Source organism: Condylostylus longicornis, unplaced genomic scaffold, assembly GCF_029603195.1.
Source record: "Condylostylus longicornis isolate FDR11 unplaced genomic scaffold, ASM2960319v2 ptg000027l, whole genome shotgun sequence".
Taxonomy (NCBI): domain Eukaryota; kingdom Metazoa; phylum Arthropoda; class Insecta; order Diptera; family Dolichopodidae; genus Condylostylus; species Condylostylus longicornis.
Genome location: NW_026577996.1, coordinates 3,559,647 through 3,582,510, shown reverse-complemented (window position 1 = coordinate 3,582,510; position 22,864 = coordinate 3,559,647). Strand labels below are relative to the sequence as shown.

General features: G+C 22.2%; 1 protein-coding gene across 2 annotated transcripts; it reads left to right on the top strand.

Annotated features, from left to right (window-relative positions):
• Nucleotides 1–763: 763 nt before the first annotated feature.
• On the top strand, nucleotides 764–22,771 carry LOC129607191 (transcription factor CP2). Of its 2 annotated transcripts, XM_055517981.1 has the most exons (13): nucleotides 764–1,451; nucleotides 2,527–2,701; nucleotides 2,855–3,046; nucleotides 13,937–14,009; nucleotides 14,103–14,525; nucleotides 14,602–14,746; nucleotides 16,888–17,538; nucleotides 17,641–17,813; nucleotides 20,300–20,489; nucleotides 20,586–20,701; nucleotides 20,796–20,870; nucleotides 20,933–21,114; nucleotides 21,317–22,771. In XM_055517981.1, the coding sequence occupies exons 1-13, from the start codon at nucleotides 1,212–1,214 to the stop codon at nucleotides 21,526–21,528; spliced, it is 2,847 nt and encodes a 948-aa protein (XP_055373956.1). In that variant the 5' UTR covers nucleotides 764–1,211; the 3' UTR covers nucleotides 21,529–22,771. The 2 variants fall into 2 exon arrangements, with proteins under 2 accessions (XP_055373956.1, XP_055373957.1); XM_055517982.1 differs by lacking the exons at nucleotides 764–1,451; nucleotides 2,527–2,701; nucleotides 2,855–3,046; ... (3 more) ...; nucleotides 16,888–17,538; nucleotides 17,641–17,813 and adding an exon at nucleotides 19,802–20,004.
• Nucleotides 22,772–22,864: the final 93 nt, after the last annotated feature.

Genomic DNA, 22,864 nt, shown 5'->3' with positions numbered 1-22,864 from the left:
AAACCAAGAAGAAATTAAATATTTTATTGAATTTATAAACAAAATGCTGCTTAAAATTGAAAATACATTATTAAGGAGTCATAGACAGAGAGAAACAACTGGAATTAAAAAACTTTATAATTCATTTTTTGTTTTATTCTAAATCGTGTAAAAAACCCTTGTTATGCCAATATAATAAATTACATTTCTTTTAAATTTGTGATCAGATTACCAATAATATTTAATAATAATAGTAAAAATAATTTAAAAAACAAAAAAAGTTATTAAAAAAAATTATATTTACAATAAATAAGTTTTGTTGTACACATATATGTACACACACACATATAATATATTTCTTCCATAAATCTATATGAAAGTGAAATAATCATAATAAATTTTAAATATAAAGTTCTTATTATAAATATATAATTAAATCTTAAATGTACATAAGTACATACTTATGTATATGTAAATTATAATAATTTTACTATTTTTTTAAAAAAAGAAAAGAAGAACACTCAAGATAGTGATAAAATCTTTATTTGTTTTTAGTTTTCATATATACATAATATATAATAATTTTAAATACATAGATTTATGTTATATACTTATATTTTGATTTCATTTAGCCTATTTTACAAGAAAAAAATAAAAATAATTGTTTTTTGAAAATCAATTAAGTTTAGTAATTCTCAAAAGCCATATAATTCATAGTGAAAAAATAAATATTGTATTTACATACATAAATTTAGATTTAATTAAATATGAAAATACAATATACATATAATATATAAAAGCAATAATAGCACCTTGAAATATATATAGTGATATGAATATAGTAGAAACTAAAAATTATAAATTTAATTATAAAATTAACTTTATATATTAATAATAAATTTTGAAAATAGAAATTATATAATAAAGAAAAAAAAAAGTTTGTATATGCATTAAACATACTTTTCGCTGCAGTGTTTTTATTTTTGTTATAATGACCATATTTTTAAATATTTTAAGTGAAAATTCATATTTGAATTAAAAAAAAAATAAAAATTATAAAACTATTGAAAATTTAATAAAAAATTTTTTAATATTCCGTGTATAAAAACAAAACTACATAAAAAAAAAATAGTTGTTTCTCTTTTGACTCCTTCGAATTCTTGTAAAAATCTTTTGACAATTTTCATAAGCAAAATTAAAAAAGAATATTTAAAAAAAAAAATCAATTTCGAATGGCTTTATCTTTGTGCCAGTATCCAAATTTTTCTGATTTACAAGCATTTTTTGAACCAACTTATCACCATCATAACACTTCATCAAGACCAAATTCAAATATAGATTTTTTCATTTCAAACAATAATAATAATAACAACACCAACAACAACAGCAATAATAATAACAATTTTATCAATTATAATATCGAAAACAACAATCAAATGGAATATAATAATAATACAATAGTTTTACAACCAGTAAGTATTTCTTTTTAAATTTTATGCATCGTGTTTCATATTCAATATAATTTAATTTTAAAATTGCAGTAATATTATATTGATACATAATTCAGCAAGTACAACTCATGAGCTGAATAGTGTATTACAACTCATAAGCTGAATAGTGAATATTACAGTAATTTTTTTGTAATAATTTTTAAATTTAATTAAAATTATTACAAAAAAATCAAATATTAATGGAGTCTCAGCAAACTATTGAACTATAGTTATTATGTAAAATTTCTTCTCTATATTTTATTACAAATGAACATTTTTTATATATATGCATAAGTAATTGTTGATGCACCTCAATTTAACTGTCCATTCTGATTTGAAAATAGCATATATTATTGCAGTATTAAATACATAAATTCAGGTTATGAGCTTGTTTGCTGAATTCTGTAGCATTTTAGAGTCATTCTTCGACAATTTTGAAGTCATTGATCGTATTTTCAAATATTTAACAAACAAAACCTAAAGTTTTTGTTGTGATAAACTATTATCACAATTTCGATGGGAGAAACTTTAAACTATTCAATTATTTATTAATAACTCGATCAATTAGTAAATTGAAATATTGTACATATATTTTAAGAAAGAAATATAGAGGATGATTTCTGTGCATTGTATTTATTTAAAAATCATTAAAATTTTCAAAGAGAAAGTCTTCAATGCTTCTTAGGTCAACTTGAATAATGCAACAATACTAAGGTTAAGATTACAGATAAGCTTGCCTTTTAATAAATGCCTTTAATGATGAATGCCCCAAATTTTAATGAATTTCCATTAAAAATCCATCTTTTTATGACTTAGGTCTCATAATTTATTGTGGAAATTAACCAAAAACAAAAATGAAATGCAAAGTTTTGGAAAATCTATTAAATTTTTAAAACTTAACTATTTAATTCCGTCTTACATACTTAATCTTTTACACATTTCTCTTCATAGAACTATTTTAAAATAAATAAAATTTTTCACTAAAATTAATTTTATTTTGAGTTTATGATTGTTAATTTGTTTCAATATAATATAAAAACTTCAATATTTCTTTCAGAATTCAACTATTGCTCGAAATTTTGAAAATGAAGTTTGTCAAAATCGTAATACTCACAATATTAATAATAATAACAATTCAAATGTGAATAATTTTAACGATTATGAGCACGTAATACATTTTGTTGACTCACCACCAAATTCAAAGGAATCTTGGCCGGGTGAATATAATAAAGGTAAAAATATTATTCAACATTCATATTCAACATGGACATAAAATTACGAAATTTACTAAAATTTTCAATGAATTTTATCTGTATCTAGATTATTGCAGAATTTAATCTTGTAGAAATAAAATAATTTTTTGTTTTTTTTTTATACGAATTTAGAACAACATCGTCCAACAATATTAGACGTTCATACAATATATTCGAATAACATAAATCGGAAGAGACGAATGGATTGGGAGGCGATTGACATTAATTCAGAGTCAACTGAAAACAAATCATCATCATCAGTGATTAGTAACTCAAAAGGACCCCCAATCGAAAATAAGAATCATGAGAAAAAGAAATCTGCAGGTAAATTTTTTTATAAGTAATACTATTAAAAACTTATACAAATAATTTAAATATTAAGAATTTGACGTGTTATATCAAAAATATGAAGCCATCTACCGGAACATATATAAACAACTACTTCATCAACTGAGTGTTAAATGCCCTTTTTTTGAAAGGGATTATTTATTAAATTTTTATATTCTGTAATATTCGAATAAATAATATTCGAATTCGGTAATATTCGTTAATCTTTTAATAAATCTTAATTTTCTAATAATTTCTAATTTCTAATAATTCTAATTAAGTATATACAATCGGCCATATAAAATCTATAAATTTAAAATATTTTTATATTATAAATATTTTTGTAGTATAGGGATTTTTTAGGAACTTATGTAACCTGTATTTCGGCTTAAAAGGGACACAGAATTACTTATAAATTTTTTTGATCAAGCTTATTCTAAAAATAATTCTATTTAATGTTGCGTAAAATATGACATTCTTATAATTCCCAATACGTCAATATGATGTCTACGAGCGCAGACTATGTGTGTATGTAAATATGTATATTATGTACAAAATATTTTAAAAGCCTTTAAAAGTTTCGAAGCAACTTTTTTTTCAATAAATTTATCAGGTCAACAAACGAGATTTACGTAAAATTAAATATCAATAAGCCAATTTAAAATCAGGTTTTTTTTATATTAAATTCAAAATCATTTGAAAAAACACAAAACCTTAAAAATTAAGATCTTGTCATTGAAAACTGGTGTTTGGTATATTAATTGTTGTTAATGTAATGAGTCACGTGATAAATTCATGCATATTTGTTTTTTATTATCAACTTTTGATTATTTAAATTACTTTTTAATTATGTTTATGATATTTTTCAAATTAATAATTTGTTTGTTTTTTTTTTCATATTTCTGAGAAAAATGCTTCTGGTAAAAATATTTGAAAACAAAATTTCTTTAAATCAAGAAAATAATTTTAATTTTACCTAGTTTTCGGTGAAATTGACAAATTGACGTCACATTAATTTCACTATAAGTACATACGTATATACATGTGTGCTGACGACAGTTCGTTATTGAATTTGTTTGTTCGCCTAACGGGCACATTTTAAATTATACTACTTTCTGAATTTGAAAAAAATTAAATGTTTATTATACATGGGTTTTTTTTATTCATACAACAACATGTTTTTAGTTAAGTTTTTTTCTAATACAGAACTCCAGGTATTGTTATTATTACAACACTATATTGGAAATACAGACATACTCGCAAAATATTTAAATGAATTTTTTTCTTTGGAAAAAAAATTCAAACATGTTAATAGTTTAAATTTTTTTGTTTTGTAATCATTATGTTTGTTGTGAACAGTTTTTTGATTTAATTACCTATTATCACAGATAATTTCGTTTTTCCTCTTTTATTAAATTTAATGTGGTTGTGGAACTAATTATTTCAATTGATGTACGATTTCCACCGAATTTCCAAAGAGTGCGAAAACATTTCAAGTCGTATTACAAGCAAACCAATTTTTCATGTTTCTAGCCCTGTGTATTTATGGCGATCGTTTAATTTAAAATGCAGATCTAGTGTAACATTTAGCTATCTAATTTATATTTAAATAAACGCGCTATAAATAACAAAAAAATTGCATTAAGAAAACATATTGGCTTATACGATTAATTAATTTTCATTGTTTTCAATTTAATGTCATATTGCATATGAAATTTCCAACTTACTCTGAAACATAACTACATTTTGAAAAATAATTTTAAAAGATGATGCGTTATTAAATATTTATGGTAGCATTTTATACTATAAAATTTATTGACGTACTTAACCTAACAAATTTTTATCATTTTTGCTGATTAAAGGTTGTGATAAAAGCAGACAATTTTTTATAAAGAGAGATATAAGTAGACAAAAAGCTTTTCGTTTGAAATTTTCATAAGAAAAGAAAAGTAACACTTTTAAATTTTTTTTCTTAATCTAGTAATCTAGCAAAAAAACTACAGCCTAATTTTATTCAATATACTTAACGTATTTGATTTATGTACCGCTTTGATATTAAAATGAGACCGCGTTTTCTCCAAATACATTAACATCATAATTTGGTAAAAAAAGGACGTCTATCAAAATGCTTATGAAATGTTAAGTAAAACTTATTTAATAAATAATATTTTGATTAACGAATATAAACTATTAATCTATATTACTTTTTATTTAAGTCAATTTTTATTAAGCCTGGTATGGACTCTAAGTGCTTCTTTATATAATTGAAACGAATTCCAAATTTTTGATATTTTACATTGACTCAGAATAAAAATTTAGAATTGATAATCAGCAAACTTACTATATAGATGTTTGCAATTATTAATTTAATTTTTATACTTATACAGAAAATAATAATATTATATTATTATAGAATTTTTAAATACATTCTAAATTTTATAAAAAATAGGTAAATATTAAATTTAACGACTTATTTATCCCGAACTTTGGAATTCAAATTATAATTTTTTCTTCTATGTATATAATTATAAATAAAAATGGCTTCCAAATATGTATTTTATAATTTTTAAATTATATACATTATCTTTTATACAAGGAAATATACAGTATGAAATGTTATCCCACTACATACATACATACATACAGTATGTATTTATTTTCATTTGACGTCAAACATAACACAAAACGGGTTATCATTTATCAATAAAAATATTTTGAATTTAAATATTTTTAATTTTTTTTTTTAAACATCTTTAAATAAGAATTTGTTTTTATCAATTTTTTTTTTATTATTTCTATATTATAATTTTTGTTTTCTTACTTGTCAAAATTATATACCTTAACCTAAAAATACAGGTGATTAGTTCGTATATTCATAAAATGATTAGGTGTGACACATAATAACTAAGTATACAAAAACGTTTATACTAGGTGTTGATCATGAATATTTTAAGTATAATGGAAATAGTACAGCGTTTATTATGCACTGCATTAAAAAACTATAAGCATTTTAGCTCAAATACGCAGTAAAACTAATTTGAATATTTTCGACATTTTAATTGATTTAAAATCAAATTCATTTTAAAAATCAATTAAATTTTCATTAACCTCATAATTAAAAATTCATATATCCGTTAGCAAAATATCTAAACTCGTTAAATAAATTATTATAATTGATTATACTTTTTAATTTTTAATAGCCAATTTAGCTTTTACTCCTTATAATCAAAATAAAGCAGAAAAAAGACTTTGCAAGCATATCTATGTATGTGTTCTTAGAGACAAGAAAAATGATAATATCAAATTTATTCAATTTTCAAAAATCAAAATTTAATGCTTAATTCTTATACATAATCAGAAATTTAAATTTGAAACAATAATTTTACTTGTTCAGTCTGTTTCAAAGTTAAAACAAAAGATCGTAAATAAAATATAGATTAATGACTGGACTCTAAGGCTTAGAAACTGGATTTTTATAGTACTTTGGCGTTGATTTCTCCAATAAATTAAAAAAAATAATAAATTTAACCCATACATAATGGACGCTCACAAATTTATTCTGATGATAGTTTATTAAAATTATTTAATCACATTTTAAGAATTCAAAAATAATTCTTTAGTGCAAGTTGCTCACGTGTTTTTAAATGATGGTAATATTTCATTCATATGAATTAAAAATACATTACAAGGTGTATTCTATACATAATATACAACAAATCGTAATGGTTCAACAATTATTTGCCTTATTGAAAGAAATTAAGAATTTGGATTCCTAAAATATATTGTTAAAAATTTTTATTATATTGAAAGTTTTTAAAATTAAAAATTTTTCATTGTATAAAAGAATTATAAAATTGAAAATTGAATCAAGAAATTGTCAAGGAACTACCTCCAGTAGTAGCAGTATGTAGTAAAAGCTATAACTATCAAATCAATTTTTATTATCAAATTTACAAAATTGAAAAATATGGATGGACTGTTACACTCTGCGTCGGAATATAATGAACGGAATTGAATATGTACTTTGGAATTTCCAAGTCACAAAAAAAAAAAGAAGTTTCACAAATAGTTATGATACAATAAATTTGGAACAAGTTTTAAAAGCTTAAAAAATAAAGCTTCGTAACAAAAAAACAAAAAAACAAAACAAAAAACTAAAATGCCAACCCAATCTCAGTTAAACATACTTCAATATGTATATGTCCATATGTACAGTCGTTTTAATATAATATTATGTAGCCGGAATTGTACTGAAAAATATTGCGGAATAAAGAATTTTTTTTCACTTTTTTAAAACACCTAAAATTCACCATACTGAAAATTCCCAATATTCAATTTTTAATTTTTGTAATATATTGATTAAAATTTAAAAAAAAAAATAAAATTAACTCTTTACTCCTCATTTTTATTAATAAATATTTGTTAATTGATTGATAATTAAATTTATACAAATTATCATATGCCAAAGAAGTTTGTTATTTATAAAAAATAGTCTATTATATTTTTCTTTTTACAAATTTAAGAAAAAGTTTAAGAAAATTATTTAATTTTACATTCTACATTTAGATGTTTTTACTTTCCCCAAATCTGGAGTCGTAACTTGGTGGGTGTTTCTATGACACCCATCAAAATGAAATAATTATGAGTTGAACGACCTTGCTAGGTCTTGAAAGTTAATTAATTGAATTTGATAAATAAGATTTAATTAATTTCTATTGCAGTATGGTCACCTTTTAAATTTTTCTATTATTTGCGTTAAAAAATTTCCAAAATTAGTTTATAGTGTAAAATTACTGTAGTATACTTTGGTTTTCTTATGAACGTCACGTAAGAAAGTATTTGTAAGATAAACAATGTCATTCTTGAACAGTGGCTGAAAACGATAGGAAAGTCACTAATTATTCTTATCACTATATTCAATCATAATATTTGTATATACATATATTTGATTATTGAGGCATACAATATATACATAAAAAAAAATGGAGGCTTATTTTTAGTACCATTAAATTTATAATTAATTTTAATTTCATTTCAAATATTTTTTTCTTAAGTTGTTTAAAATTTTATGGTATAATGTGAAAGAGCGTTAAATTTTAAACATTCGGGTACATTTGCTAATTGAAATTTATTATATTTGACACAAGAATTAGTATGTTTTTTTTTTCATGCAAATAATGTGTTAATATTTGGTCTATGTTTATTTTTTTATTATTATTCAATTAAAACTAATGCCTTAATTTCTTATTATAGCTTTTAGGAAAAACAAAAATTTTAACAGAAAATTGTGCAAAAGCAAATTTACAGTGGGTTCTATATTAAGTAAGTTCTTTTGTTCAAAAAATTACCCCTTTTGGTGAATGTCAAATTAAAATTCATCATTAAAAATTGGAGCCGCATGATGAAATTTAAAGGAGATAATTGTTCCATTCAAAGATATATACGACACTTTTAACATATAAGGCTCAAGGATATACACATAATATTCTCATGAGAATAGCAAATACAATTCCGGCGAATATAGACATTAGTAGCACTCTTTGAGAAATTATTTCCGATTAAATATAAAGTATCAATTGCTGTTAACTTTGATTTTTAAGTTCTGAATTTTAAAAAAATAAGATAATTTATAAGTACAATATACGACATAAGAACTTCTTGATTTTATTATTCATGTTTTCATTGAATACACATGCATAACATTCTTGTATACATATTATAATATATATGTGTGTACGTATAATACTTATTTCATTATATCAATTATTGTCCTTATTTTACATTGTGTGTATATTTTCTTGTTGTTTATTTCAAACATGATATAGGGTATATAAAGTGATAGACCGGAAAAAATGTCAAAAAAAAAATTTGTTTCAAATCTAAAGCTACTAGCTCAAATGGGTCACTATTGAAAAATTAGTGTAGGGTCAAAGACTATATTCGCCTATTTTTTATTATTTTTCATATTTTCTTCTAATTTTGATTCTTTTAATTTTTTTGTTTTCATTTTTACACAAAACTGATACCTTGCACATACATACATACATAAGTACATAGTTAATTTTTGATAACAAAAACCAATTTTTATGACAGAAAAGTCTAGTTTTTAATAAAATTTCATTTGTTTTATCTCTTTAAATGTAAATATTTTCTTTGTCTATTTGATAACCGTGATTTATCTTCATTTTTCTATAATGAAAATTTGAAAAAAAAAACAATAGTACTTGATGAAATGCTTACATTATTATTTGTATACATATATGTATGTATTTATAAATGTGAAATAATTTGAGTTTGTCAATTTTAAATGGTACATAAGATTTTGCTCTTGTTTGATTTAACTCTCATTAAAAAAAGTTCTACTCATAATTTGCATTTAAATGGAACTTTAGGAATTAATTGAAGTTGAAGGTTTGATACATACATACTTGAACATACATATATACATTTTAGACACAGTGTAAACACAGCTATGATATTAGCAAAGAACATTGACATAAATGTAGCTACTGATGAGTTAAAACACAGACATTTTGTCTGTCAAATTACTGTTACATAAATTAATAGTATTTTCATTTTAAAGCTATGGATGAAATTTAAATTTCTTTTTAAAAAAAAAAATAATATTCTACATAGAAACAATTAAAAAATTAATAAATAAAATTTATTGCTAAAATAAAATATTTACTGTTCATTGACCAAATACAACAAATCATCGTATATGCAAGTATTTTTTTAATCCACATTTCTTTTATGTTTGAACGTACAATGTGTAAGTATGTATATGAAAATATATTCCTACTTATTTTGTACGTGTGTATAATCAGACATGTCTGTATATCTTATCAATAAATTATATGTGTACATCTTATCAGTTTTTAAAACATTCACTTTACATTTTAGCTTTTTTGTTTTTTTTTTTTTTTGAAAACACGTTAGTAATGAAGTGATTATTTTGTATAAATACAACTTGATCTTTAATTTCAACAAATAAGTAACTTATACTAACATAAGATTAAACAACTAAGCTGAATTATCAAATAAAAAAAAAATAATACTATATAAGCATTGCTGAATTTATAGACATTATAATAAAAAAAAAAGTTTCAGTCAAATTTTTCAACTAAGTAGTATAAAATATGAAATATTTGCGCATTAATATCACTACGCAAATATTAATCAGTTTAGCTTTAGTGAATTTCGGTTCGAAAATTCTATACAACCTTAACTTATGAATTTCAATTCATAGAATTTTTTTTTTTGAATCAAATACAGCAAAATATGTTTTTAAACCAAAATTTTGTGACTGGAATCCTGTCCACAATGCTGAGATCTTGGCCATTTTCTAAAAGTTTTCTAAAAATTTAAATAGTTAAGTACTGTTAAGAATACTCTTAAAACTAAATACGCGCGCTTAAGATCAAAATTTATAGTTTGTTGAGCAACTAAAATTCTGTTGCTAAAACATGTCATGTTGAAATCTATATGTTCGTAGAAATCCTTTACGTATTCATTAATCTGCAATGAGTGAATTTGATTTGACCTGTAAAAATATTCTATTGTAATCTTTCGAACATAATAACGCCATACAGTTGCTGAATTAGTCTGCAATATCGATCATTAACATTAATTTTTAATTAAATGTTTTAGTACTATCTTTTTATTTCTAAAACAAATTGTGTCCAATGTCTGGTTTTGAACAATTTCTAAATTATCATGTACATAGCTCTTTCTTTTTTCAAAACTGTGATTTTTGTAGGCTTTGAATTTTAATAAATACATTTTTAATGAGTTTATATAAATGTATGTACATATATGTATTATTTACAGACTCAGAAATATTTTTGTTATCAATTACTTAGTGTACGTTATACAAACCGTTGTCTATGCATACAATTGCTATCAGTATGTAAAATGATAGAAATAAGGTTCTTTACGATTTAATTATCACTTTTTTTTAGACAAAATATATATTTATTGTTATTTTTGTACATACACATATGTACATATATAAGTAACAGAAATTATAATAAAATTGAGTAAAAAAATTTCGGTATAGGAGAGGGATAATCTTTTTATTTATTCTCAGAGTCATTGTATTTTATTAGTCGAAAAATTTTCTTTCCCAAGTTCAGAAGTTTTTTTATCGTTATTTTTTTTTGTGTGTTTTTGAAAACCCCAAACAGAAAAAAAATGGTGTCTTGACAACAATATAGCTGAAAAATAAATTTAAATAAATTAAAAAATTTTATATTGTATTTTTTTTTTAAAGTATATTGTCGAATACTTAATTTAATTAATTTTTAATTAGTATTTTATTAATAATTATTTTTACATGTACGTTATATATATGTGTATATATATAATATCATAACAAATCCATTTATCATTAATGTCACGCCGTTACTATAATTTTCATATGCTTGCTGTCATAGATCGCTTTGCGACTGCAAATGTACCAGCATAGTGCCCTTTGACAGACGTTAATTTAATAATGGAAACTTGAGAGCATAAAAAATATATATGTATGTATGTATGAAGGCTCCAAAACTCTTTCCAAATTTTTCTATACAGGCTGCATTTATGCATATATAAAAAATTTAAAATTGCAATTTCCGCAAGGTTCACACGTATATACATACGAGTATAAGTATTATATATGTACATATTAAAATTTTCAAAATTTAGCGCATATTATGGGTGCAAAGGTATTTTTTATTTATCCATACATACATATAAATTTCATATCAAATTGCCAAACAATTCAGCAATTTCAATGCAAACACTGTATTAATACACTATGGCAATAACAAGAAAATTAAAATGTGTAACACAATTGAAATGATATCCTGTCTGCATAGCAATTTACATCCAATAATCGCAACATATTATGTACGTTAAGTTTTTTCTATCTGCTGGAAAGTTCGATATTTAGATTTTCATATTTTTGCAATTCCTTCGTAGATTTTATTCTTTTGAATCATATTAAGACTATGGTTTAGTTTATAAACAACCACTTAGTGGATTCTTGTTCTCCATTTTTACTTTAGCTTTTACTCTATACGATTAGTCCATTGAATGCAACATCACGCCTGAAGCCGTTTAAAGTACATACATAAGTACTGTAATATTTTTTATTTATTCAATTTAAAATACAAAACTGGCATTTCTTTTCCACTGGCTATATAATTTAAAGTTCAGAATTATTCATTATTAGCACAGGTGAAATTGATCGTGTTTTAATAATTTTAACTTCTCATATGTATACGAATATGTGCTTGCAAATAACAATTACTTAGCAACTTGAACAAAAATTTTACGATACCGATCGCAATTAAATTTTGTCTGTCCAACAATTGCGAATATTAAAAGTTTTTATTTACATACTTTAAATGCTTTTGAATTCTTTAACAACGACGGGTGATGTTTTTTAATAATAGTTAGTTCCCCATATTTTAAGCCTGACTAATTTGATAGTAACTTAATTTGTCGGCTTCTAATCTAAATTTCAAAAAAAAATTTAAAAAATTTCAGTTTTATATTTAAAAATTTTCACTTTCTTTTTATAAGAAAATATACCAATAATAATTTGAATATTTTATTAATTTATTACAATACCGCTATTTATAAAATGTACACATTAGTACGTAACAACTACACATAAAGCAGTGTACACATACTTATAAAAATACATATGTACTTTTCTCATTTGTACATAGTTATATGTAAATAGTAGCTATACTAATGAAATTAATACAAATTCATATAACGTACATAAATCATATGTTCCATTGGAAATCTTTATTATTTTGTCAAGAAAAATATTGTGTTCGTTATCAGCATTAATTTATTTTATTATGATTTCTACATTCACGTATGTATGTGTTTGTGATAACGCCAATTTTACCATAATATTTTTTAAATAGTTTATTTATAAATTAATTATGTATTTTTCTCCGTCGATTTTCCAAAACAAAACAGTTTAAAAATATTTATTAAATTAGTATAATTTAACTTATTTAATTATAAATAATAGTTAATTTAAAATTATAAAATAATAAAAATAACAGTAAAAAATATACTTAGGATCAAGGGACGCAATATTTTTAGAAAAAATTTAGATTAAAAAAAAATGCAAAATTTTTTCACTCAAAATGAAAATAATCGAAATCGCAATGGATGTAGATTTCAAAATCAAACAACTGTTACAAACAATAACACTGGTAAGATTTGTTTCATTAATTTGATCAACAATATCAAGTTCGTTTTTTAATAAAATTAAACTTATAATTTGGAATGTTATATTATTTTTTTTATTCTTTAAAAATAACAAACAGTTATATCGTAAATAATATATAGCAATATCGTAAAACTAACTGCCTTAAATATCGAAATGCAAGTTAAAAGTTGTTTATTTAGAACTAAATTATTCGCTGATTTTATCTATTTACTGAAAAAAAGTTTAATTAAACTTCCTTATATTGTACTCCCAAAGAAAACAATCAAAATTAATATCGCTCACTCAAATACACCTCTTATTATTATTTGAGGCAGTCGCTCCATTCTGAAAATATTCATTACGAAATTTATTCTTGTAGTGTTTCATATTGTAGTTAATTTTATTAGTAGATAGAATATTCACCTCGTCCTATTCTATAGTTTATCTATTTATATGCATGTATATTGTATATGCATTTACCTAAATACAACACTATCCTAATAACTTCTACACGGTACCTACTAATTGAACATTATAAATCCTAGTATGGTTAAAAACCATAAATGATTAAATTATTAAAAAACAAGGCTATTATTAAGAATGTTAATATAATAATTTCTATATTCATTAATCCTTAGTTTTAATTGAATATTTTTTTTTAATTTCAGGCAGAGGTAGTTGGACAGATGATATCGATTTTGATTTGAATGGCGATTTTAGCAATAATAGCTATCTAAATAAGTAAGTTAAAAAAAATTTCAAAAGATTCTTATTTTATTTTTTATCTTAAACGTATTTCTATATATATATATATATCGAATTTTATTTTAACAGCGCTGAACCATTTCTTTTTTCACCGGGATTGTCAGCCTTAAAACAAGAAATACCATCACCAAATGCTGTTGAACAACATAATCAGCAAAGAGGTGGTGATAAGACCCCACCGATAACAATAAATCATCAAGTTCATAATCAAATCGTACAAAATTCACCCACACAAGATACGGAAAATAAAAAACAAGATAATAACAATATAACACAAAGTAGATCACCATCAAATAATGCACGTCAAAATGTGGATCACCAAGTACAACAACAACAACAACAGCAAAGAATACCAAATTCACCACAAAATGGTTTATCTAATAATTTTCATAGTATTCTTCAACAGGACAATAATTTAGAAATTACTAATGCAAGACATAGTCCCAATCAGATTGATCCATTAAAACCTGATAATGTCAATGATGATTACAAGTTAGTTATTATTTAATATAAAGTACAATTAATCATTTTTGAAAAATGTATAAAATATTTTTTTTATTTTAATTAGATTCCAATATATTTTGGCAGCTGCAACGTCAATTGCCACAAAAAGTAATGAAGAAACTTTAACATATCTAAATCAAGGACAGAGCTATGAAATAAAATTGAAAAAAATTGGTGATTTAAGTTTCTACCGAGACAAGTTATTGAAGGTAATTATAATATATTTAATCAATATTTATGTGTGTAAACAATATGATTCTCGTAAATGAATACCGTTACACAATTCAGCAATTAGCATTTATAATTTAAATTATATAGTAACAGTGCATTCTGTCACTGTCATTCCGATGGCAGGGTCTCTCTCCCTTAATCGAAGTTTTTTTCTTAATATTTTAAAATATAAAGAAATTATTATTAATTTGTTATTAATACATAACATATTTTGTGAAAAATGACATTAAAAATCAATTATATTTTAAATATTCTTAATTTAAATGTAATTAATTTTTCAATCAATAAAATAACCATACATATATATTAGTACATGCATATTTATACATGAGTATGCAAAAACTTGAAAAAAGTAATGAATAATTACAAAAACAAAATAAAATGGATTTGTTGCGGCATTTACAATTTTATTTATTGGAAAAGTAAATGAATTGAAATTTACGTCATTTATTTAAAGATCGGCGATCACGTTTATTTGCGATAGAAAAAAAATGTTGCTTAATTAATATGACTTTTAAAATATTTTTTATTATTAACAGATCTTCAATAAATACTTGTTCATAAGAAATTTATATACATATGTATGTATATGAAGCTTCTTAACTAATAAATACTTGTATATATGAACCAGTTAGAAAGTTATGTTGTTTGTTATGAAACAAAACAAAAAATAAATTTATTATGGCATGAAAAATATAAATTAATTTTAATTGGCAATTGGCATAAGAACAGAATTTTCTTTTTCTTTATATTAATAAAAAAATTTTTAATTTTTTATTATTGAAATAAAATAGTGCAAAAAATATGTTTAATAACGATTACTCAAAAAAGAAATATTTTGAGATCATTTTTATAAATTTTGAAATTCACTAAAATATTCTAAATATTTCCATTATTAAATTTACATATACACATAAATACATAAATACATACCTCTTTTAATACACAAAAGGCGCAACAATAAATATTTAAAGAAAGTTGACTGACATCTGTCACACAAGTCAGGACAATTATTAGTGTCACACATTTCATTTTCATTTAATTTCTCTTTACTTTTTAAATTTGTTAAACATTGAATTAATTTTAATAAAAATTGATTTTTAATTTATTGACGCTATTAGAATGTTATTTGTATTTAAAATCTGATAGTTTTTAAGAACGTACCACGAACAACAGTTGTCACGCTTAAACAAAATAGAAATCCATTCAGTTAAAATTATATTTGAAAATGATTGATGTGATTGCAGACACTATTTGGTTATTACGATTCATAATATGAATTGGGTACTCTTGCTATTTTGAAGTAAGAGAACAACGGGAAATAATGTAAATTCCACCTATTTACACTACTTTCAATTTTGAACTTTTTATTCGCTTTTCTCTAATCTATTTCTAATTCCACAATTTAAAGAGACACTCTTTCTCAAACAAATGTACTTTTTAACTAATCTTTCAACCAATAATTGGTCCACGTTATAATAGAATGCAAGTATTTTGAATTTACTCAAATAAATTTTGTGAAAAACAAAATTTATTTGACAATTCAGCGATTATAATATATACAATTCAGTTTATGAATTGCAATTGCTGAATTCAGGGAAATCCAAATAATAAATATTGACTAGTATTTTATCCTTTATGCTGTGGAGACGCGCCTCGCACTAAGCGGGAGACACAATAAATCGATTACGTGGTCGCGGTGCACTGTTACCTCCTGTTTACAATCTACAATCTGCAATCTATGCTTGAATTCTTAAGAATTAAAAAGGAATTTATTTTTTGTTTTTGGTTGAATAACGTTTCATTTCTTTGCATGATGACAACCTTTTTTTTACTTTATTAACATTCAAATTGCAATCGTTTATCATTTCATTTTTTTGTAATTTTTTTTTGTAATTCTAATTACAATATTAACACCCATTTTTTAAATATTATATGTATGTAACTATTTCTAAAATATTTGTACTTCAAGTTGCTTTTAGAAAATAAAAAAAAAAACTAATATATTATTTATGTAACTAAATAATTTATTACAATATTTATTTTATAGTTTTGCATAACAATTTGAATCACTTACAATAATAACTAAATTTCTATATATTTTTCTAATTAATTACAGAGTGTTATTAAAATATGCTTTCATGAGCGTCGCTTACAATATATGGAACGTGAACAAATGCAATTATGGCAAGCATCTAGACCAGGCGAACGTATTATTGAAGTTGATGTACCTTTATCATATGGCATAATACATGTAACACAATCAGTAAATTCAAATTTATTAAATACTGTTGAAGTTTTATGGGATCCAATGAAAGAAATCGGTGTTTACATAAAAGTTAATTGCATATCAACTGAATTTACCCCAAAAAAACACGGCGGCGAAAAGGGTGTACCATTTCGTATACAAATTGAAACATATTTAGAGAATGCAAATGCAACTTCTTTAACAAATCCTAATAATAATAATAATACTAATAATAACAATAATAATAATAATAGTAACACAAATAATAATAATAATAATAATAGTAATAATAGCAATAATAATAATAGTAGCAATAATATTACCAATAACAATAATAGTAACAACAATAATAGTAACAATAATATCAGCAATAGTAATAATAATAATAATAATAATAATTCCAATAATAATAATGCTGGCAATAATAATAATCAAAATACAAATAATAATAATATAAGTACCGCAAATACAATTGGTGATAATTTAAGTAAACCAATTCATGCAGCTGCTTGCCAAATCAAGGTAAACAAATAATAGCATCTTATATATATATACTATTATTATGTACATAATATTAGAAAATGAGTACATTTATATATATATGTATTTTATATTTTTGAACAGGTGTTTAAATTAAAAGGTGCTGACCGAAAACATAAACAAGATAGAGAAAAAATACAAAGAAGACCACCATCTGAACAAGAAAAATATCAGCCAAGTTATGAATGTACTATTTTAAATGACATTTCATTAGATGCACTTAATCAATCTAGCGCTGGTTGCTATAGTCCTGAATAGTACGTATATATATACATAATTTCCACTTTTTTCTTCAATTAGATTGCAACATATGTACATATTGTATTTGACTATTTAACTAACATAAATTACATAAAAAACATAATTATGTTTTGTAAAAAAATTTAAAAAATTTATATAAGAAATAGAAAATTTTATTTATATACATATTTATTATAACAACAAATTAGTTCGAAACCATAAAGAAATTACATATTTTTATAATATTCATTCATTCACATAACGTATTTAAAATACAAACCAAATCTTGCATTAAATTTAATTAACACATGTCAAAAAGTAGATAACTAAAATTTATTGAAATTATTTACACAACTTTTTAACTACTGTTTACATTATGTAAACATTATTGTGTACACAATGCATACATACGTAATAATAATATATTCAAAGATTATCATGTGTTTGTCAATTGTAAAAATAAAAGGTCATTACAAACTATTTCTAAAATCAAATATAAATTTTGATATTTCCATTCCAACAAAGTTCAATAAGGTTAGCTAAAGTTATATAAGAGTTGCAGCTTATGAATTATAATTGCTGAATTGTACAGCAAAATAATTTTACTATAATTTTGAGTTCCTTTTTATTGTAAACTATTATTAAATTATTTATATCCTCTTTACATAATTTGCAGTCTTTTAAAAGTTAGTAATATTTTTGCCGAATTAACAGATGACCTAAATTTTGTTGAAATTCATTACTTTTTTCATCAATATAATCAGAATTCATCAATATAAAGTAGATTTTGTTAAGTATTAATTTTTTATACAAAAATATAAAATTCAACAATTCCTTATAAAAAAAAAGTTGCAATTAGTTATTATAAATTATGTAATTAATTTAAAATTATTTGTTTTTCTTTTATAAAATTTAAAAAGGTTTTTGGAACATGTGTTTTATTTTCGTTATGTATTATATATATACATACATTTGTAGATATATATGCCAATTTTAGTATTTAACTTGTAACAGTAAAATAATACAACGCAGTTCACCACAAATAAATATATTTAGGTATATATTACAACTAAATTCACACTCGCATAAAAACAGGTTTCAATTAAATTATTTTTATGAATAATTGAATAATGTTAGTAGCTTAAATTAAATTTTATTAATTAATTTTTCATTTTAAATTATTTTGTTTAAATGTTTTCTTATATATATATTTACTCATACAAATTAAAAATCATATACATTTACAATAACTAAATACAATACATACAAATGTTTATATACTTGTTATACTGCACAATATAAAAAATATAGAATATTATAAATTAATAATTATTATTGTTAAATATATAACATCATTTTAAAACAAGAAAATATATATGCATATGCATATTAAAAATATAGTATTTATTTAAATTAATAAACGCGATTTAAGAGAACTACATATACATATAGACGTTTATATTCAGAAAACCTGTCATTTTATGCATAATTTACTGGTTAATATGGTTATTCCATTATAGTTATTTTGAATATATACAAACTTACATATTGTATTTATGTTCAAAATTCAATGGAAAATTTCCAAATTACGATACCTACACATATTTTTATACCCAAGTATTTTCTATTATTTCTTCTTAAAAAAAAAGTATTAGTATGGCTCAATTTTTTCTTCAAAGCTATTTATTTACTAATTCTGTCTTATATATACATATATATATATATACATATATATATATGTATGTATATTATGTAGGATAAATGAATTTGAAGATATTCAATTCTTATAAGTCAGTTTAAAATATAAGATACAACAGACACATACATAATGTATTTATATACGAAATATTTTAATTCACCTGCGTAAATAAAAACGAAAAAAAAAAAACAAAAAAAAAAATAAAAAATCTCCGAGAAATTTACTTAAAATTTTTTAACATTGAATTAAATTACTAAACAGTTGTATAGTTACAATATTGAAATCGGCAAAATCAAAATATAGAGTAGTAGAAAGAAAGAAAAACAAAATCTAAATAAACAATATAATTTAGCTACATATTTAAACTTCTTTATATTTATTTTGAAATTTAATAATTTTTAAAAATAATATTAAATAAAATACATGCATATAAATACACGCGAATGTACATATACAAATGTGTGTACAATTTAAATAAAAATTTATGTTAATTTGACCTCAATTAATTGGTATACAAATATATATAATATTATATACACAAACATATATACAAACTACATGTTTACATATATACGTATCATTTTATTATATAAACAGAATAATAAATTTATTATTTTTATCACAATTAAGTTTACCTTTTCTAAAAAAAAAAAAAAGTTATGTGCATCATGTACATAATATATATACATATACACCTATATGTATACATTTACATTTATGTATTTATATATGTTTATATAATCTTTATTTATTTATTTATTTATTTATTTACATGTTTTAATTTTTTTTGTTTTTAATTTAAAGTATGAAAATTTGGCCAAACTCACCAGTTCATATGCCAAAATATGAAGGAATATTACCATTTCCAGCTGGTACTGGAGCTTCTAGTCCAATAGCAATCAATAATGTTACTTCAACAAATCCAACAAATAATTTAAAATTAATGGAACAAAATATTATGGTTTCACCACAGCATGTTGACATGGATGAATTTGTAAGTACATTTATTATATATATATATGTACATATGCATTTTTTAAATGAATTTTCAAACTTAACAAAATTATTCACATTAAAAATTCAATTTTAGATTACAACTATTTCTAAAGATTCATCACCTATTCAAGTATCGCAATGGTTAACATATCATAGATTAAATGCTTATTTAAATACATTCGCTCAATTCTCAGGATCAGATATATTGAGGTAAATTTTTATGTGAGAATTAAAATGTGTATACAAAAATAAATACAATTTTTTTTTATCTCTATAATTTAAAAATATTAAAAAATAATTTTAGAATGTCTAAAGAAGATCTTATTCAAGTTTGTGGTTTAGCTGATGGTATAAGAATGTTTAATACATTACATTCCAAGTATAAATTATTTATGCATAATTATTAATTTATATTTTAATTAAGGTTTTTTTTTAATATAGGCGTATAACACCACGTTTAACAATTTATGTAAGTTTAGATGGCAGTAATTATAATGCCATTTATTTAATCTCGAATACTGTGAAAGAATTAACTCAAAAATTGTTCAAATTACCTGGATTTTTCGAGATGATTTCCAATAATTCCAGTTCAGTTGAAAGTAGTAATGGTTATCCTGGATGGGGTAAGTTTTGAGATTGTGATTCTCTTATTGAATTATGTATAAATTTATTTTTTAATTATTTATTAAAAATAAAAATATTAGTTATATAATGCAATTGACATAAAATAAAAAAAAAATAATTAATTAATAATAAAATTTTCCTTTAATTCATTTATTATAGTTTCATATTAATGATAATATATTATTTGTATTATTTTTTTAGGAATGATATCTAAATACTCAGGAAGTGGATCAAATATATATAATGATACTTCGAAATTATTCATTTTTACGACAGGACCATCCGGGATTCATGTAATGATAACTGATGAAGTTCTAAATAATGCCATTAAAGATGAAAGCTTATTCACTTTAGAAGCACAAAATGGAAAAATTTTAATGAAAAATATTATAAAATCAGATAATACAATTTAAAGTACACATAATACATTTAATATAAAAATAAAAAGAACAAAAAATTATTAAAGTCAATAAAATTATGTAGAAATAATTTTTTTTTATATTCACGTTTTTAAAATTTAAGACTCGTTTATACAAAATATTTTAAATTTACAAATTTTTAGCATTTTTAATTTATTTTTATTTTTTTATTATATTTTTGGTTGATGGTTAGTTAATTTTACTGCCCTGGAATAAGATTAAGATATTTGGTAACTTAAAAAAATCCATTTTTGTTTTTCTAAAGAAAAAGAAATAAATATAAAGTAAAATTGTATAAAATAAAATTTAAATGTTTAATTTAAAAGCAAGTCATATTGAGGTTAAACAATTTTATCTAATGAATTTATATCTAGCATTTGATGCTCGTAAAAGTTGAAACGCATATAAAAAAGTTAAACACATTTAGTAGATCTTTTATTATGTTTAAAAATAAGAATAAATTAAATTTTTTTTAGATTTATTCTCTTGCTTTTAAATTACACTATATGCATATGTAAATTTTTATCATACTAAATAAGAGTGGTTACAATATTTGTATAGATACTTCTTATTTCGGGTCAGATACATTACATAAAAATTTATATTATGAAATAAAAACAAAATATATTAAGAATATTAAAATTTTTTTAAAAATTAAGAATCAGTTATCATTCAAGAAAGGATTGAGCTTAAATAAATATTATATTTGAATAAGTTTTTAATTAAAAAAAAATGTGTAAAATCAAAAATTAAGAATAATACATGAATTATGCTTCTGTAATTAAAAATAATTTTCATTTTTTATTAAACATATAAGCTATAATTGTGAAACATTTAATATGCGACACAAAAAAGTTCAATCTTTATATAAAATAAGATGAAATAAATGTTCGTCGCATCAGCCTTTAATTAGTTTTCTATTATAGCCATAAATTTAAGTGCATAGTTATGATACAGGATTTCTAAAATAATATATATATATATATATATATATATATAGTTTTCTTCATAAATTGTACTTACATAATATGAGAAGAGGTAGGTACGTACAAAAATATGGCTTATAACACATTTTTGTATACAAAGATTACATTGAGATGTTTACATAGAAATGTACATATATTAAGTATAATATGTAAATATGTATACATGTATACATAAATACATGATTAACATTTAAAAATAATGTAATTTAATTTTTTCTTTTTAATAAAATGGTGTTAGATTAAGTAACAAATCGTTTTTCAGTATTCCTTCAATAATATGGAATGTATGGAATGTATGCAAATATGTAAGACTTATACTCGGTCTATCATGGTAACATCTTTAA

Coding starts and splice junctions, on each gene's coding strand:
- LOC129607191 (XM_055517981.1), top strand. CDS start 1,212: ATGGCTTTATCTTTGTGCCAGTATCCAAATTTTTCTGATTTACAAGCA. Junction 20,490..20,585: donor ATGTTGACATGGATGAATTT/GTAAGTACATTT, acceptor ATTCAATTTTAG/ATTACAACTATTTCTAAAGA. Junction 20,871..20,932: donor TTTAATACATTACATTCCAA/GTATAAATTATT, acceptor TTTTTAATATAG/GCGTATAACACCACGTTTAA.